Source organism: Prionailurus viverrinus, chromosome C1, assembly GCF_022837055.1.
Source record: "Prionailurus viverrinus isolate Anna chromosome C1, UM_Priviv_1.0, whole genome shotgun sequence".
Classification (NCBI taxonomy): Eukaryota; Metazoa; Chordata; class Mammalia; order Carnivora; family Felidae; genus Prionailurus; species Prionailurus viverrinus.
This window is the reverse complement of record NC_062568.1, coordinates 54,309,349-54,327,032: the sequence shown is the minus strand read 5'-3', so window position 1 is coordinate 54,327,032 and position 17,684 is coordinate 54,309,349. Positions and strand designations below refer to the sequence as shown.

At 52.9% G+C, this 17,684-nt stretch overlaps 1 protein-coding gene and 1 long non-coding RNA gene across 2 annotated transcripts; both read left to right on the top strand.

Annotated features, from left to right (window-relative positions):
• Positions 1 to 1,607: 1,607 nt before the first annotated feature.
• Positions 1,608 to 2,705, top strand: LOC125171957 (uncharacterized). Its single transcript, XR_007154522.1, has 3 exons — positions 1,608 to 1,796; positions 2,209 to 2,345; positions 2,617 to 2,705. It is a non-coding gene; the product is annotated as an uncharacterized LOC125171957 (long non-coding RNA).
• A 6,361-nt stretch (positions 2,706 to 9,066) lies between these two features.
• Positions 9,067 to 12,532, top strand: SP9 (Sp9 transcription factor). Its single transcript, XM_047871563.1, has 2 exons — positions 9,067 to 9,180; positions 10,207 to 12,532. The coding sequence occupies exons 1-2, from the start codon at positions 9,160 to 9,162 to the stop codon at positions 11,641 to 11,643; spliced, it is 1,458 nt and encodes a 485-aa protein (XP_047727519.1). The 5' UTR covers positions 9,067 to 9,159; the 3' UTR covers positions 11,644 to 12,532.
• Positions 12,533 to 17,684: the final 5,152 nt, after the last annotated feature.

Here is a 17,684-nt window from a genome sequence, read left to right as displayed (position 1 = left end):
GATGAGTTGACTTTAGAATCCAGCTTATTTAAATAAAGCGGGACAACTCCACGAAAAAGGCGGGTATCTGATTACACCCGGAGTTATTGGTTGTTTATATCCGACATTCCTGGGAATGGAGCGGAGAAAGAGGCACCACGAGAAACGCGAAAGGCCAGCGACAAAACGCTCAAGGAGAAAGTGTTAGTGTCTCAAACTGTAGGGTTAACCTCCTGGGTTCCACTCCAGAGCGTCGGGAGAGCTCGGGTGCTTTCAGCAGCCACCGGAAAGATTTCCAACCGACCCTCTCCCCTCCGTGGCCCTGAGGCCCTCACTCTAAGGCCACTCCAGCAGCCAGGCTGCAGTCTGGAGCCGACACCGACCGTCTCCAGAGCCAAGCTCCCCAGGCCTGACCATCCCCTGCTGCGAATCCCGGATCCTCTCCCACGGGTTGGGCTAAAGTCCTCTTAATTAAGAAACAATAACTATTTAAGAAGAAGCGCCAATAGCCCGCTCTCTGCGCACCCAGGCTTGGCCTTTTCGGGAGTTCCGGCGGGGAAGGGAGCCGCCCGGGGAAAGGGAGACAGCTCGCGGAGGCCCGGGCGACTGGAGCACCCGGCGACCCGCCTCCCGAGCCCCGCCCTCGGTTTTCCCGCCCGGCGGGGACCTGACGAGCGCGGAACCACCCTCCTCCCTGCGGCAGATTCGTTTGGAGTGGCGGGATCCAAAAGGCCGCAGGGAGAGGGCGCCGAGCGCGGGATTTGGCCGCTGGGAAGTGAGAGCGGTCCCCAGTCCAGCCGCAGGCCCCTGCGCAGCCGGGTGCACGGCGTCACTGCCACAAAATCCTTTTCTTCCCCGGAGGGAGCCGTCCCTCGATCCCTTGGAGGGTGGAGAGTCCTCACGTTCCCTCCTCCCGCTACCCCGGGTCGGAGGAGAGCTGCGGGATTAGGCTGGAGTGAATATTCCGCGTGCTCTATAATTACGCACACACTGAAATCTTCACCGTTGACTTAAGTTACTTGGCGCTGCGAGGGCTGGGGCCCTGCGTATTGATTAAACGCAGCCTCTATTTACCTACACAATAAATGTAGAGATTAGCGACGTTCGCTTGATCACAATAATGGGGTTGACAATTAGGGGGCAATGCATCCCAGATGTAGCTGAGCCTATGGAAGGCGGGCGGGCAGCAGCCTTCTGGAAGAGAGGAGCTCCGGGGTGGGGGTGGGGGGCGCTACGCGGGCGGAGGTGCGGAGCCCCGCGCGGAGCGGGAGTCCGCTCCGGGAGCGCGGCAGGAGGCTGAGGCGAGGCCCAGCAGCAGCGAGACCGCCGGCCACGAAACCGGGGAGGCCCGCAGCGGGCTTTGGGGGACCTGAACATCTCCGCGCCCAGGTAGGCATCTCGGGCGCCAAGCCCGCCTCCCTGCGGCGGTGTCACCTGCCTCGAGGCCGTCTCGCCTGCTGCCGCCTGGCTGGGAAGGACGGTGGACGCCGCTGGCGCGTGCCCGAGTAAGTGTGCCTGTGTCATCAATGTGCATTCTGCGTGCGGCAGAGGGAGGAAGGCAGGAGGAGGCGCACGTGTCTACTGCGTGCGGAGCCTCCCTCTTCCCCCGTGTGTACTCCAAGAAGCGAGTCAGGGTGGAGGTGTCAGTCTGGCCTTGCCATGGGGGTGGGTGTGACATCCATCGGTGGGTGTGACAGGAGAGGCCAGCACGCAGGGTTGGACTCCAGGGTGGCAGGACTCCATAAAGCACGACCGTGTGGACCCTAGGAGAGGCCTGTTCCCGGCGATATCACAGCCCAGGGGTCCTTGGGTCCTTGGTAGGAATCTTATAACCGACCTTCTTCCTCTGCCTCTCACTGACCTGAAAGGCCCTGAGAAATCAGTCCTAGGAAGCAGAGGATTGGAAGGAACTAATTCAGAGAAGAACTCAGGACAGCGAGATGTGGGGTTATAAAGGGCAGATGAGAGCAGTTGGGTGTGTGTGTGTGTGTGTGTGTGTGTGTGTGTGTAGTAGTAGTAGTAGTAGCAGCAGCAGCAGTAGTAATACGATGTGGGTGTGTGAAATCTCGACCCACCTAGAAGAGTTTGCAAATCCTGGGCTCCCATCCCACACTGGCTGCAAAGGACCCAGGTAGCAACTTTTCCCAAAGCAAGTGGTTTCTCTGTTTTTTCCCCTTCTTCCCTCTGTGCCTCATTATCGACGCATTATGTTTCCCATTCCACATTTAGGCACGCACGCAAGGATTTGTTCCAGACATCCATGAACAAGCCAGGACGAAGCCCTTTCCCGCCAAACCACTAAGGCTGGGAAATAAGCGGTGCCTGCCCCAACTCTGGGAGCGGAAACCCGGGAGAAGACTTGAGTGGTAAGAAGATCTAGAGGACTGGAAGGAGGGAGGGGGAAAAGGAAGAGAGAAGCCTGGGAAAGAGAAAGAAGAGGAAGGAGGAAGAGGAGGGACCCGCAGGGGCAGAGTTGGGCGTGGGGTTCCGTTACAAACGCCCCCTTCCGCGCCCAGGATCTTTCCCTGGGCTGAGTCTTCCTCGTCGCAGAGCTGAAGCCGACTGGGGGGAGGGGGAGATAAGACAAAGGGAATTCTCCTCTGAGAAGTGTGAAGTGCATCTGTCCTCTCCTTGCAGGCTCTGGAAAAACTGGCAGGAATTTCCTTGTCGTGAGAAGACCGACGAGCGTCTGCAGAGGAGAAGACAACTGCAAACAGACTTTGGGCCAGGGAGGAGGGCGGGAGGAGGGGTGGCGGGGGCCAGCTTTGATGGCTTCAACTCTGTTGTAATTTTGTCTTCTCCAGATTAGCCAAAATAGTCAGCCCTAGCTGGGAGTTCTGTTCCGCAGAATCCGCTCCCACCCCACCCCTCCACCCCCTCGTCATGTGCACGCGAGGAGCTGTGTAGCTGCTCCTTCCCGAGTCACGCCTGAAACTTCCAGGGCTAATGGTTCTGTGTTCCTGTCGTAATTAGGAGGCCACACAGCTCTCCAACACTCCGTTAAACAAGTATGTAAGTCATCCTCTCCCTCTCCGGGGACAGACCGGGGGAAGGAAGGCTGCTGGGACCGCTTCGGGCGGTGTGTCCTCCGTTAGGGGAGTGGCTTGCTGTGACCCCCGGCTGCTCCTCCTGGCCCTGGTCTTTCTAAGCTCTTCCTTAGAATGTAGAGAAAGGGGCAAAGAATGTGCATCTCGCCACCCACCGGACGAGCCAGGCGAGCCTGTATCTGTGCTTGTAAAGTTTTCTAAATAAATTGGTTCCAAGCAGTGATGAACAGAGGCTGAACCCGGGTCTTCTCCAGAACAGTGCAACGGATATAAAGAAGCTGGAGTCTCCACCCTCTCCACCCGCCCCCCCCCCCCAATAAATCAGCCATATAAATCATTCGCATTGTTTAAGGTACATTGATCAATCTAATGGCTTGTAATAGGCTCCTAATTGCCACTTGCAGAGTTCTGCAGGTTCCTGTTTGAACGGGGAAGGTTTCATTCCAGCCCAAGTCCTCCTTAATCTGGAAACTGGGTGATCACAGACCAAGGAAGAGCACTGCAGTGGCCAGGCCACAGTCTCAGTGCCTCAGGGGAGGGAGAAAGGGGGCTAACTGGAGATATTTACTATTCTTTTTTTTTTTCTTTTCTTTTCAAAGCTTACTTCCAAATTTATAATTGTCTTTTTTTTCTTTAGTAAATTAGTAATTCTCTAATGAGCAAAGCCCAGGCTGTGATTTATTGATTATTGCTTATATCAGATGAGAAACTTTCCTTATTTGCATCATTTATATCTGTATGTAGAGTAAAAACTTCCTTAGCTGCAAACCGGTATTCTCTTAGTCATACGTTTCTTTTTATTTACTTATTTCTAACTTGGTAACACCAGGAGTTGGGATAGGAAATAAATGGGGGGAGGAGCATGCTAAAAGCAAGGAAGAAAAAGCCAAACTTTCTCCAACATGGAATCCTTGAGACATGCCTAGACTCTTGGGTAACATCTTGTGTGGTTGTAGTGTCTCCTCCAAGCCCTGGATGGAAGAGGTAAAGTTGGAAGTATTCTCAAAAGCTGCCTACAAAAGACTAAAACGGAAGGAACTGCTACCCTGGCTGGGGGGAGCTGAACGATGAGCAGAATCGTCTGGCCTTTGGCTTTTAAAATGTTTTACTATTAGCTCAAAAGATGACTTTAATGTTCCAAAGGTGGTTCCATTTAAGTTCAGGCTAAGGCAACAAATTGTGCTTCGTTTTTGGTAGGAATGCTCTTAAAAAGAAGGAAAGCCAACATTGAATGACACATTTGCTTAGGTCTAAGACCCCTCTGTGGTAGTTGGTAAGGGAGGGAGGAAGGTAAAACTCCAATCTGAATAGGCCCCCCATAGTTTCCGAGTAATGCAGTAAACAAATCTATGATGTTGTTGAATAATCTTCCAATAATTGCAGTCATTAAAATCATCACACAGTCTACAGTCACCTTCCTTCCTTTGACACACCAGAGTCTTTCCTTTAATTGTTAATGCATTTTTGGCTCAGATAAACAGATCAAGGCAGGCTTAAAATATGAGGCCCAGATACATCTAGCAGCAGAAAATTAGTTGTATAGCAAATGTTTGGAGTGTACTTAATAGACTAGGGGTTTTCACTTTCTCCAGTAGACCTTATAGGCAAGAGGGATTTGCATCTCCTGCCCCCTCTAAATAGGAGTAACACTCCTGAGGCAGAGAAAATATCCTTCCTGGCTCTTTTATTTGCCAGGGTTGGGCTGGAATTAGGGCGTTATAGAACAAGTATTAAATGAAAGCTCAGCAGAAATTGTGGGAGAGTTCCTCAATTTTCAATTAATTTTCTCCATTCATTTGATCTCAAGGCTGGCGCTTTTTAAAACATAAATATGTGTTAGCTATAAAAGATTCCCTTCTAATCAAAAGCTGCATTTCATTTGCACCCACAACTGGCAAGCTCCAACTGTGGAAAGGATTCACTGCACTCAACAGGCGCTTCCGTCTGTACCCGCTTCCTTCGCCCTTGTTCATGGCAGGCGACTATGGTACACAGGGGTAGCCTTTTTTTTTTTTTTTTTAACTCAAGTTATTAATGTATCTCCCCAATTCCCACACCGTGCTGACCTGATAATCACTGCTCTAGTGTAGATCATGCAAATGAAAAGCGTAATTAACTGAGCAAATGATTAAAAAAGGGAGCGCTGTGGCTTACCAAATAAGTAAATAAAGGCAGGTTGGAGGAGGACAGGTCAGATAAATGCTTTTTACGGGCTCCTCTCTGTTCCCTCTCCCCTGTCCCCGCCCCCGGGGTATCTCGGTCCTGGTGGTCGAGGCTTTGGCAGCAGCCAGCAGGGCCTGTGTGAAAACCTTCGGTTCCTCCTCCCCCAGCGCCTCCCCTCCCGCCCACATCCTCAAGTCTCCCCAGCACCACCTCACCCCACCTTGGTGCTGTGTATCCGCTGCTAACTCTGCGACTGGCCGAAGCCCCAGGGAGACTGGACAGCCACCTAATAGTTCGAATTATTCCGAAGATAGCTGGTCCTCCCCGTCCCCACCCTGTTTCCTGTGCATCGGGGAGAAGCATTTTTTTTTTTTTTTTTTTTTTCCCTGTAGTGTAGGAGCTCCAATCCTTCGGATCAGCGCTAATGACGGAATTGTTTCTCCGGCTTTGCCTTCTAAATGCAGCAACTTGAGCAGTTGCTCGGATCAAAGCTCTCGGGAGAGGCAAAATGGGAGAAACAATATTTGTTCAAAGGAAGTGAACTCTTCCCTTTAATTACCCTATTCTTCTTTATTAGGATTCCTACTGCTTTTTTTTTTTTTGCAAAAAAAATTATGTTGATTTCCCATAGTGTATTTACCATGTAAATATATGCCAAGATGATAACGTCACGGATCAATTGTAAAGGACCCGGATACATAATTTTAAAAAATCAGTTTCAGTGTATATGAGGTTCTCACCCCACTTTCGCTGCTCAGTCAGATTTGTTTATGCAGAATCGACATTTAATAGTGCTAATTGCACTCCAGTTAAATTGCCCTGATTGCAGAAAGGGAAGCAATTTTCGTGCTCTCTGTCTGGGTTTGGAAGAAATTGTTTTATATTCACCTCTTTATAAAGAAGTGGAGATAAGGCACCGGGGCCTTTGCACAAATTGCACTTAGGGGCTGACTGGCAGCATTCAGGCGCTATAATAGAGCATTATTTGGCCGTTTTGAATAATGTAAAGCGTTTGCTGAAAGCTATTCTCCCGAAAATTGCTTTAACTTTTAAAAGGGTGATGATTCACTCCAAACCAGGCCTTTGTTACATTGTCATTATTTCCCCAAATGTTTTAACAGTCAGCTCAACACTTTAGCATAACACATTGATCTTTGTTTAAAAACTAGATTTTTTAGAGGATGAAAAAATCTGTCACACGAAAAAAAAAAAAAAACTGGACCTCTTTGGAAAGATCTCCTTGGGGCCCCACCTTAGAGTTACAGTGGCCGGGGTATCTGCCTGTGTTCGTTTGGAAGATTCCCCTAACTTTTATTGTGATCCGGATGCGTGTATCTAAAGGAATATCCGAGTACCCACGTACAGAGTCTGACAGCTGGAACCACATTGAAAACGGCAGGAGGGGGAGGGGAGGAGAGGAGGAGAAGGAGAAGGAGAAGAGGAAGGCGACCAGGGCTCCCGGAGCCCTAGGTACCAGCGTGAGCTGTTTTAAATGGTTGACTTGAAAATGTCACTAGTGCTAAGTGGCTTTTCGGATTGTCTTATTTATTACGTTGTCAGGTTTCCTTAAGGAGGGGGTGTGTTGGAGGTGGGGGAGGAGGTGGTAAGGGGAAACCTCTGCGCTTCTCCTACCGGGCTGCGGTGGGTGAGTCGGAAACGCCTCGCTGCCACTTAACAATCCCTCTATTAGTAAATCGACACGGAGACTCTACTGGAAGCCGAGACCGGTCTCCCCTTGCAGGGCAGAAGTCACCTGTTGGGAACGGCTCCGGGTCCCCCTGCCGGGCTTTCTGGCTCTTCCAGTCTGCCAGGATTCTCCCTTAACCTTTCACCCCGAGTCCCCCCCCCCCCGGGGGGGGGGCTTTTGACACCTTCCCTCCTCCCCCCGCGGATTTCCACCACAATCCCCCAGGGCTCAGTGCTCCAGCTTCGCCGCGCTAGTCTCCCGATTCTCCCCCTCTTTCTGTGTCACATTTTCCTCGGTGCTTTCGCCACCTTAAACTAAAGTGGGGGAGGGCACCATTCTGAGCGAAGGTATTATAACGATAAGCAAAGAAAGCAATCCTTACAGCCCTCCCACCCACCGAATGCACTGAGACGCACGCAGGCTCCATCTTAGGGCCGGGAGAAGAGCCACAGTGGTCGCACGTTTGGGCCAAGAGATATTGCAAAGAGGAGAGAAAACACTGGGGGCACAGTTCCACTCGTGCTCACTTACTCCCCTCCGCAACAACTCTTTTGCACCCAAGCATTTGGAGGTTGTGGTTTACAATGTCTCTTAAAAAGCAGGATGTGGGTTTGGAGGGGAATGTGGTACATTAAACCCGTAGTACCCAGGTCTGTCCGAGGACGCTGGCATTTCTGGTTCAAAAGCAGCTCCAACTGCCCTGAAGAAGAAAGACAAAGTGAGATCCAGAAAGAAAAACAAACAGCTCAGCGATTGCTGAGGGACTCTAGCACGCGCAGTTGTCAGTTTGAGGACACCTCTTTTCACACCGACAAGATCCGGAGAGGACTTCATGATGCTTTCAGCCTACAAAATGTGGAGGCGCCCACGTGTGGCCTTGTCCCCCGCACTCGCGGATGGAGGTCCCCGAGAGAGGCTCCTGGAGCGTGTCCAGGAAAGCAGGGCTCTGGCTGGGGGAACCCATCTCTCAACGCGGTGCCCTTGCTGTGCAAAAGAGCCTCTATAGGCCCAGGGGCTCTGGAGTGGGAGCGGGTTGAAGCTGGGGCAAGAAAACTCGACTCCAGGGTGAAACGTGACATGCAAATCTTCACCCGGTTAAACAAACAGCCGAGCAAGCTGCAGCTTCAGCGCGGGTGGCGGTGGGGGCGGACGCAGCTCACGCCGGTCTCTGTTTCCAAAGTTGTTACAACGTGAAAATAAGCGGCTTCGTGCAGCGTGTTGTATGGGCTGATGCCTCCCACCCCCACGCCAGCCCCCAGCGAAACCCGGCAGATAATCAGCACTTCCCACTGTTTAGTCGTATTTGACAACTGGGTTAACCTGGTATCTAGGCGCTGGCGAAACGGTACAAAGGGTGCCCTCAATTACCACTAGAAGCTTCTGGTGTGAGTGGCACTTGTATTACCCCCTGGGTCAGAGGCCAGAGCGACAATTAGGAAGTCACTTAGACCTCTGGGGGAAAATAGCGGGATGCGCAGGCTCCAGGCCCTCCCAACAAGTCTGTGGGTGTAGACCTGGACACAGAGGCCTATTTCTCTCCTCTCAGAGGAGTTGTCCTTTCGCGCCCTCTCCTCAATGTGACTCTGGAGTGGGTAAAACCGAATCCACTGGGGAAAAGGAACTGGGTAGAGCACAAACAATGATAAAATTGCGAGCGAGAATGATGGATTCCAGCTGAAGTTGTGCTGCGCAGGCGAGAGCTTAGACACACAAAGTGAGCGTTGACATTTCCGTCTTTACTTGGGCCTTGCCAGTGCGGCCTCCGCCAGGGCGCCCCCTCCCCTCTTGCCTTCTTTCCCACAAGTGGGGAGTGGAATCGGACTGTCAGTCCTAACTTGCATCATCTCGGGGTGGTTCGGGGGGCTTGTGTCTCAGTCTCAACGCTACTTAAACCTGGCTTAGTGCGTGAGTGTAAATTTTTAATTGCACTGTAATTTCTTCAGTCTCTAGCCCGCGGCCCCCCCTCTCCCCCCCCCAACACAGCGCTAGCCGCCTTGACTGGCACGCGCCGGGAGCCCTGGCTTGGGCCCCTCGGCGCGTCTGATTGGCTGCGGAGCAGCTCCCGTCTGCTCCGCCTGCGCCCTCATTGGGCGAGAGGCGCAGCCAGCGGCACTTCAAAGCGGGTGCTCCTCGCACTTAGGCTGAGTTTAGCCGGCGGGAGCCCGGAGTCCGCTCGGCGCGAGCGCGGGGACGCGGGAGCTGCGCGGGATCGGAGCAGCCTTCCGGAGCAGCCGCCAGGCTCAGTCCCGCTCCTGGCCCCGCCGCGCAGCCTACGGACCTGCTATGGCCACGTCTATACTCGGGGTAAGTCGGAAGTGCGACAAGGCATTTGCTTGTTTTAACTGCAGCAAATTTTCGTTATGGCTTCTCCGCGTCCGCAGCTCCGGAAAAACTGTTGCTGCCGGACTGCAGCTGCAGCTTCAGCTCCTTTTAGCACTTTCCACATTTCTGGGACTGATTCTTTCCAAGTTATTGAAACCTAGGAGATGCCTTTGTAAGAAAATGATTTGTTAAGCTAGTCCTTTTTTTTTTTTTTTTTTTGTGGCTTAAAAGAAAATCTAGAGGTTTCTTTTCTTCCCCTGGTGATTTATACCCCACCCCCCCCCTTGCTTCGGGGATTGTTGCAATTACGCGACAGTGGTGTTTCCAGAAAACAGCCTTAATCGTTTTTCAGTCCGTGTAGTCACGTTAACAAACATTTACACTTCTGTGGCTCCCCAGTTGCCTGTGACTTTGAAATCCATCGCTGGGTCCCTCCTCGGATTCTTGTTTTCATAATCAAGGGTTTTTTTGGGGGGGGGGTGTAAACATTTAAAACAACGTTTTCTATTAAAAAGAGTCAAGTCGTAGTCACCCTTGGGAGGAGTGCCCCAAGTTTCCCCCGCCCCTGAGCCTCTGTTTCGGCCGCCTCCGCCCTCACCCGGTGTTTGTTGTCGATGTGTTTACTTCCGTGCTTTACCCGAAGGGCGATTTGGGGGCCTGAATGAGAGGATCGGGCTTACGGCGAGCGGGAGGCGAGCAACCCGAGTCCGGCCCTGCGTAGGGGTTGCAGCGGCTGAGACGGGGAGAACCGAGACATCTTTGATTTTTAGCCCCACCGGAGAACAACTTTCCAGCGCCGGGACCCTCACCCTTGGGATCGCCCTTGCCCCGTGCGGGGCGCGGCGCATCCTTGGCAAGCGCGCGGGGAGGAGGCGCGAGCCCAGGAGCCACGACCCCCCGGGACTAGTCGAGGGGAAACGAGGCTGCTCACGGGTGCACTTTGTGTCTTCCTCCCACTTCTTCCTGCCCTCCTTCTCCTTGCTCCCTCCCTCACCCCACCCACTTTAGGAAGAGCCGCGCTTCGGAACAACCCCGTTGGCCATGCTGGCGGCGACCTGCAACAAGATCGGCAACACGAGCCCGCTGACGACGCTGCCAGAGTCGAGCGCCTTCGCCAAGGGCGGCTTCCACCCCTGGAAGCGCTCCTCGTCCAGCTGCAACCTCGGCTCCAGCCTCTCGGGCTTCGCCGTGGCCACCGGTGGCCGCGGCTCCGGCGGCCTGGCGGGCGGCTCGGGCGCAGCCAACAGCGCCTTCTGCCTGGCCTCCACGTCCCCCACGTCGTCCGCTTTCAGCAGCGACTACGGCGGCCTCTTTTCCAACTCGGCGGCCGCCGCGGCGGCGGCGGCCGGAGTGTCCCCGCAGGAGGCGGGCGGCCAGTCGGCCTTCATCTCCAAGGTGCACACGACGGCGGCCGACGGCCTGTACCCGCGCGTGGGCATGGCGCACCCGTACGAGTCGTGGTACAAGTCAGGCTTCCACTCGACGCTGGCGGCGGGCGAGGTGACCAACGGCGCGGCGTCGTCGTGGTGGGACGTGCACAGCAGCCCGGGCTCGTGGCTGGAGGTGCAGAACCCCGCTGGGGGGCTCCAGAGCTCGCTGCACTCGGGCGCCCCCCAGGCCTCGCTGCACTCGCAGCTCGGCACCTACAACCCCGACTTCAGCTCGCTCACGCACTCGGCCTTCAGCTCCACGGGCCTCGGCTCCTCGGCCGCCGCCGCCTCGCACTTGCTCTCTACCAGCCAGCACCTGCTGGCTCAGGACGGCTTCAAGCCGGTGCTGCCCTCCTACTCGGACTCCAGCGCCGCGGTGGCGGCTGCTGCCGCCAGCGCCATGATCTCGGGCGCCGCGGCCGCCGCCGCCGGGGGGAGCTCGGCGCGCTCAGCCCGCCGCTATTCCGGCCGTGCCACCTGCGACTGCCCCAACTGCCAGGAGGCGGAGCGGCTGGGCCCGGCCGGGGCGAGCCTGCGGCGCAAGGGCCTGCACAGCTGCCACATCCCGGGCTGCGGCAAGGTGTACGGCAAGACGTCGCACCTGAAAGCGCACCTGCGCTGGCACACGGGCGAACGGCCCTTCGTGTGCAACTGGCTCTTCTGCGGCAAGCGCTTCACGCGCTCGGACGAGCTGCAGCGGCACCTGCGGACTCACACGGGCGAGAAGCGCTTCGCCTGTCCGGTGTGCAACAAGCGCTTCATGCGCAGCGACCACCTGAGCAAACACATTAAGACGCACAACGGGGGTGGCGGGGGCAAAAAGGGCAGCGACAGTGACACGGACGCCAGCAACCTGGAGACGCCCCGCTCCGAGTCCCCTGACCTCATCCTGCACGACTCCGGCGTCAGTGCCGCCCGAGCGGCGGCTGCGGCGGCGGCGGCAGCGGCGGCGGCGGCGGCGGCGGCGGCCTCGGCGGGAGGCAAGGAAGCCGCGTCTGGCCCCAACGACTCTTAGAGGCCGGGCGAGAGGTGCGAGCGAGCGAGTAGAGACACCGAGAGCGAGCGAGAGGTTCGGAGGGCCAGCGAGCGGGGCACGGACGGGTGGGGGCTCCAGTGACGCCCCCGGGCCAGCACGAAGTGCAGCAGCACCCGGCTGCCCGGCCGCTGCTTGCCGGCCAAGCCAGGAGCTCCCCTCTGCTATCCCAGCCCAGACGAGAATCGAACTCGTGATCCTGGAACAAAAGCAAACCACCCTCCGACACAAACAACACTAAAAAAACTGCACACAGACAGACATGAACACACACCGGAGACCTACAACCACAAGCACGCACATTCGCGCGCGCGCGCGCGCGCACGCACACACGCACACACACACAACACTCGCACAAACTTCTCGAGCGAAGAGCAATACACAGAAACGCTCCCACCTCCCTCATCGCCCCCCCCTCCACTACCCTTCTCTTTCCTTTTCTCAAAAAACAAGCCACTACTCTGCAAAGGACTGTCAGAATATTTGAAAACAAACGGGACCTATAAAAACAGACCCTTTGTGTGGATTATATTATATATAAAATGCTCCAAGTCCTGCTTGATATCTACTTACAATGAGACTTTTTTCCTAAAAAGGAAGCATCAAAAAAGGCTGAAGGTGAGAAATTAAACTGGAAGTCTAGTGACAGTTTCTCTGTATTTCATAACATCTGTATAAATAGGGTTCAAAAGATTGTGTTCTTTTTTATTTTCTTGTAAATGTTCATTCGAATAGAGGTTTTTTTTTTTTGGTGAATTCCTGAAATTCAGGGAGTTTTTTTTTTTAATTTTCTGATGCACTTTGTGAAAGTCAGTATATATGTAAAAGATATTTAAGATGTTGAGTTATCATTTCACTCACAAACACGTAAGTTAAGGTCATCTAAAGAAATTAAATGCGTTTATCTGTATGAAGAAAATCTTGACATCATATTTTCATTTTGGTATTATTAAAGGACTCTGAACAATACACTTCCTTTTTTTTAATCCTGTTCCCCTGTCAATATCCTTTATGTGGGTCGACTTTTTTTTGTTGGGAAAAAATTCCTTTAATGTTAGTTTTAGGTAATGTAAGGTTTATGTGAGTTATAAAAGCCATAATACATATACGTTTTTGAGAAGTCAAAATTATTTATTTGTATATCAATAGTGTAAATTAAATTGGGTTATAAGAATGTGTAGTTGTATTACTTAATGAGAGAGCTCTCAAAAGGTGACATTTTAAAACTCTAGGAGCGCCTAAAATAAAACCAAGATCCTTGGCAGCTTTAACTGGGTAGGTGCCTACACCTCCCGGGAGGGGTCAGACAAAACTCCAGTGGGTTTGTTTGTTTTTAAGAAGCGATTTAAAAACAATCTGTGAAAGGAAAAAGCTTTTTAAAAGAAGTCTTTTAGCTCCCAAGGCCCTCTACGTTGGGAGGTGACTCAGGGGAATAAATCGCTAGAGTCAATACCCCGGAAAAGACATTTCATGCCTAAATGAAAATCTTGTTAAATGTTATTAATTTTGACTTAGAGCACACAGCAGCCCCCTGTGCCTTGTATTCCCTTATTAGGGATTCATGTCTTATCAAATATCTAATTAATCTCCTAGACATCATTTGTTCTGGCCAACTTTATCTCAGCTGGTCCACGGGGAAAACTCCAAATATTCTCCGTGACAAAGCTCCCTTGAAGATCTTTTTAATTGTCTAAATTAACTGCACCAAATTTGCATGTCAAACGGTAAAGGGCAACCTGAGATAAAATGTAAACGTTTTAAAAGCCCCCAAACTAAGCACTTGATTTGATAACTAGGCTTTTTAATGTTATGGAAGACAACTGCTCCTTTCCTTTTCAAAGACGGCTGATCTATGCAAATAGTGAATTGGAAATGCCTAGGTCCCCGCGCCGTCAAATGGCCCTCGCAGGTTATTTGAATATCAGTGGCGCTGCTTCTGAAAAGGTTCAAGGATGCTCTCTGACTTCTTTGTGATTACTCAGTGCGGCGTCTTATTCTGAAGAAAAAAAACTCAGGAATAATTAAAGGCTGGGATCAGGCCTGGGAACACATTTGGGACAGGAATCTCATTTAGACAGTCTCTTTCAAAATAAGGCACAGTTAAATTGACCAGAAGGCAATTATTGAAATGAAAATTATTTTCACTCTCTTTGTCTCCTGACCACCAACTTAACAGCCCCAGTTTAAAAGAGAGGGAGAAGAGAGGGAGAGACGAAAAAGAAAATTGGTAAATGAGATAATTTCGCAATTCGAAAATGTTAATTTAGAAAATAAAGTACATATTTACAGAATAAAAATATTTCGAAAAGGCTCCCCCACACAATAGGAAACAAAGTCAGCACCAGTGGAATTTTTTTAAAAATTATTATTACTGTCCATCTTGAGAACTTGAATGGAGGTTTGATTTGGGGGGAGAAGAAAAAATAAATTATTGTTATTAACAACCAACAAATTGTTTTCTCGCAAACTCTGCTCTGAAAAGCCAAGTAGCAAAGTGGCGATAAAACATAGAGCTAAGGTCCCCAGAGGGGCATTTTGCAGCGTGGGGTTCCGTGGTTTCTTCCCTATCCTCGTTCTTGCGGTCCCCGCAGCCTCGGAACCCCGCTCTTCTTCCTCGAGTTTTCCTCTCTGACCATGTTCTCTCCCCGCTCAAACAGCTCATAACCGGGACCTCGCAGCCCAGCCCCCCCGCGCGCCTTCTGGGTCAGGCCCGGTCTTCTGGAGAAGCTGGCAGGGGTGCGTTTGCTCCGGGGGCTTTGGGCCGCGGCGCAGAAGGCCGAGAGAGGGTGCCGGGCGCGTTTGGGGACTGCGGGCCGGCGGCACGGAGGTGAGAGTGTGGTGGGCTTTCCTGAGGAAGAGGGCGCCCGGGCGTCTGTCCCAGGCAGCTTTGTTTCTCGTGGATAATAAAGGCAGATCAAAGGGCCTGGCCGTGCAGGTCCCGCTCCCCGCGCGGCTCCCTCCGCAGCCCAGTGATCAAGGCCTCTACGCGCTGCCTCTGCCCCGAGGGTCAGCGGACGTCCATCACCGCGGCTCCGGGAACGGCGGGCGGTGGCCCGGCCCGAGCGTCCAGCCGGGAGACCAGAGCTCGCGGAACCCGCACCCGAAGGAAGCGGGGCCTCTGCTCCCTGGCCCAAACCGACAGGCGAAAACAGACCCCAGGCCTCCCAGCCTCCGCACCCTCAGCCCCAGGGGCCCCTGGGGGCGCGGGGAAGCCCGGACCTGAGCGGGTGGCTACCTGCTGAGGCCGAGCAAATTGGAGAGGGCGTGCGTGGGAGGGGAGAGCCCACGAGCGGGGAGACGAACTCGGTCTCCCCTTGAGAGGGGGCAGCGACTCCCCAAGGCTACCTCGGGGTTCCGGCGGGCGGCATGGGATGCTCCGGCCCGGGGCCCGGGAGGAGCGCGAGGCCGAGGGAGGGGTCCGGGCGCAGACCCGGGCGGGGACCGCGGCCGGGCTGTTGGGGCCGCGGCCGGGGTCTCTGAGTCCCGCGTGGCCCGGGTGAGGGGAAATGCGATTTCGTTTCAGCCGGTTTCTCCCAGCGTTTCCTGTTCTGTAGCTTCCTGCGCAGTGGAGGAGCGGAGAACAAGTTTTCCCCAGCCCTGCGCCCACCCAGCCCCCAAGCCCACCCTCCCCCCGCGGTTACCTTTCCTGGGTCTGTTTGGGCCCCCGTAGACTGAACTGGAGCCTACCTGATGAGGAAAAAGAAAAAGAGAAGAAAAGAGAGATTTTCTTTCGTCCAGGAGACACATCATTATTTTGGCGAGATTATTGTGCACCTGAACGGCGTGTCTGGACATTTCGTCAAATCGTTATAAGTCGCGTAAAATTGAATTTCTTTTTATTCAGATGGAAACTTTATTTATTTTAACTCTAATCTTATTTGCATCTATTATCTGTATTCACCAAGGCTCTCTCCCACTACAAAAATGCAGATGAAGTAAATCTCACATAAATCCCGCCCATTTGTGTAATTGGTATACTAAGTGTTTATTTTAAGTGAGAATAATTTAGCTACAAATTTTCTTAAGGAATAACATTCTTAACACATTAAAAAAAACTGAAAACTCTGATTTGCTTTTATGTTTGACAGTCGCTCTTGATTCCCTTAAGAGGAGCTTGGCGAGTGCGGCTCGCTGGCGCCATCTAGAGCTCCGGGCCGGGAAGGCCGCGCTGCCCGCCTGGCTTGTCGCTATTAGCGCCGGGAGACCGGCGTTTGCCGCGAGCAGCAGCAACCCAGTGAAGCAAGCAAAGAAAAGCGAGTTTTTGTGTACCAGGGGAGGGGGAACGAGCCTCGCTTTTGAGGGGCACTACTTAGCAATGGCCGGTATTGCTGCTTCCAGGAAGGCGGTCGTTTCTGGAACGTGCTAACGAAATACCCAAACAAAACAAACAAAATAACGCCCCGCTTGGCCCAAGTCTTAGAATTGCCGCATTTAACATGCCTTTCAAGGCAACTTCAGGTTCTTCCAACAACTCGGAGCTGAGCACGCTGGGCGCTGTCGGCGGCGACGTGGACCCCGGGATGGGCACGCAGCCGTGGGCTCAGTCCCCCGAGCCCTTGGCTCAACGGCCCGGTCGGCGAGGCCCACGGGGACTATCCAGGACCGATCGGAACCAGGCTGATTAAAGCAGGCTACCAGACCGTCCCAGGTCCCCAGATTCCCCTTTGAAGGGGAGGAACGCAAAGGACTCCGTAGCTTTCACCAGCCAGACTGGGGATGGCCGAAGCATCCTTTAGTCTTGCCGCCGCCCTCCAGGCGACTGTCCTTTCCGAGTCCGGTGCTGGGGGCTGCTGAGCAGCCCGGGGCCTGGAGGAGGGGCGCAGGGCCCCCGAAAGCAGCCAGAAGCCCCGAAACCCCTCGCCCCAACCCCTCCCGAAGGGTCTGCACTCCCTGCCGGCGGAAACTGACCCCTTTTGTCCCCACCTTTCCCCTTTGAAACCCAAATCTAAAATCGGATAACAGTTGGGGGCGTTGACCAATTTTCTCTCCAGTCTGTGCATCGCCCTCCCCCCGCCGCCCCTTTCCCTCCTCTTCCCAGTCCACTACCCCACCCCTCATCTTCAGACGTCGTGCGGTGGCTTCTTCCCCTCCTTTCTTGCCCACCCCTTCCCCTGAGCCTTTATTGTATTTTAATCTTAAAAGCTACACCTCCAAATTCCGCGCCCAGGGCGGCAAAAGCGCCGTCGCCCGCAACAGCGAGAGTCGGCCGAGGCACTGGGGCGCCGGGCTCCCCGATCTCCAGCCGAGGAAACGCAACGCGTTTCCGGAGACTCGCAGCCACCTTTGCAGCGAGTAACTCGGCTGGGTTTGTATTTGCTGTTTTAATACAAACCCCGCCGCACTGCCTATTTCAAAGATGTGCTAATTACTACTTGGATAGCAGGGCGCAAAGTCCTTGTCCATTTCCCAGTACAAAGTAGGTTGCTAGAAAATTTGAAATTGCCTTTCAGCCTAAAGCTGCCTTACCTGAATGTCATAATTACAGTAATTATGTACATCCAAATTACATGCTAATTAAATTAGAATCAAATCGTTCTAAATCGAAATCAAATGAGGTAGTGAAGAATTAATCAATGACAACATAAATAGAGAGCTTCCTTCAGAGATATTTATTGTAACGATCCAAGGAGGAATTTGATCTGAAAAAGTCACCTGTTTATTTACTTTCAAATTAGTAATCAGTTATTATCCCTTCTCCATAATTTTAACCGTTCAGTGTTATTTACCCCCACCCTTTCTAGACGCTGGAGTTTATAGAAATATGTATGAGGTAAATACATACAGACATGCCTACCCTATATGTTATTGATATAAATACATACAGTGTGTTTGCAACTCCTGTTAAGGGGAAGGTTTCAGAAGGTCCGTGGGGACACATTCCTCCAGGGCCTGTTCTCTGCGACCCAGGAAAGAAAAGCACCTCAGTTTTTAGATTTTCTAAGATCCCTGCACTCTCTTCCTTTGGAAATTCATATAGGGGATTTTTGCAATGTTTTGCAAACACCTAACCGTTTCTGGGTGGC

Excerpts from the sequence above, each read along its gene's own strand:
- SP9 (XM_047871563.1), top strand. The coding sequence starts at position 9,160 with ATGGCCACGTCTATACTCGGG. Across the intron at positions 9,181-10,206 it reads TGGCCACGTCTATACTCGGG|GAAGAGCCGCGCTTCGGAAC; the intron begins GTAAGTCGGAAG and ends CACCCACTTTAG.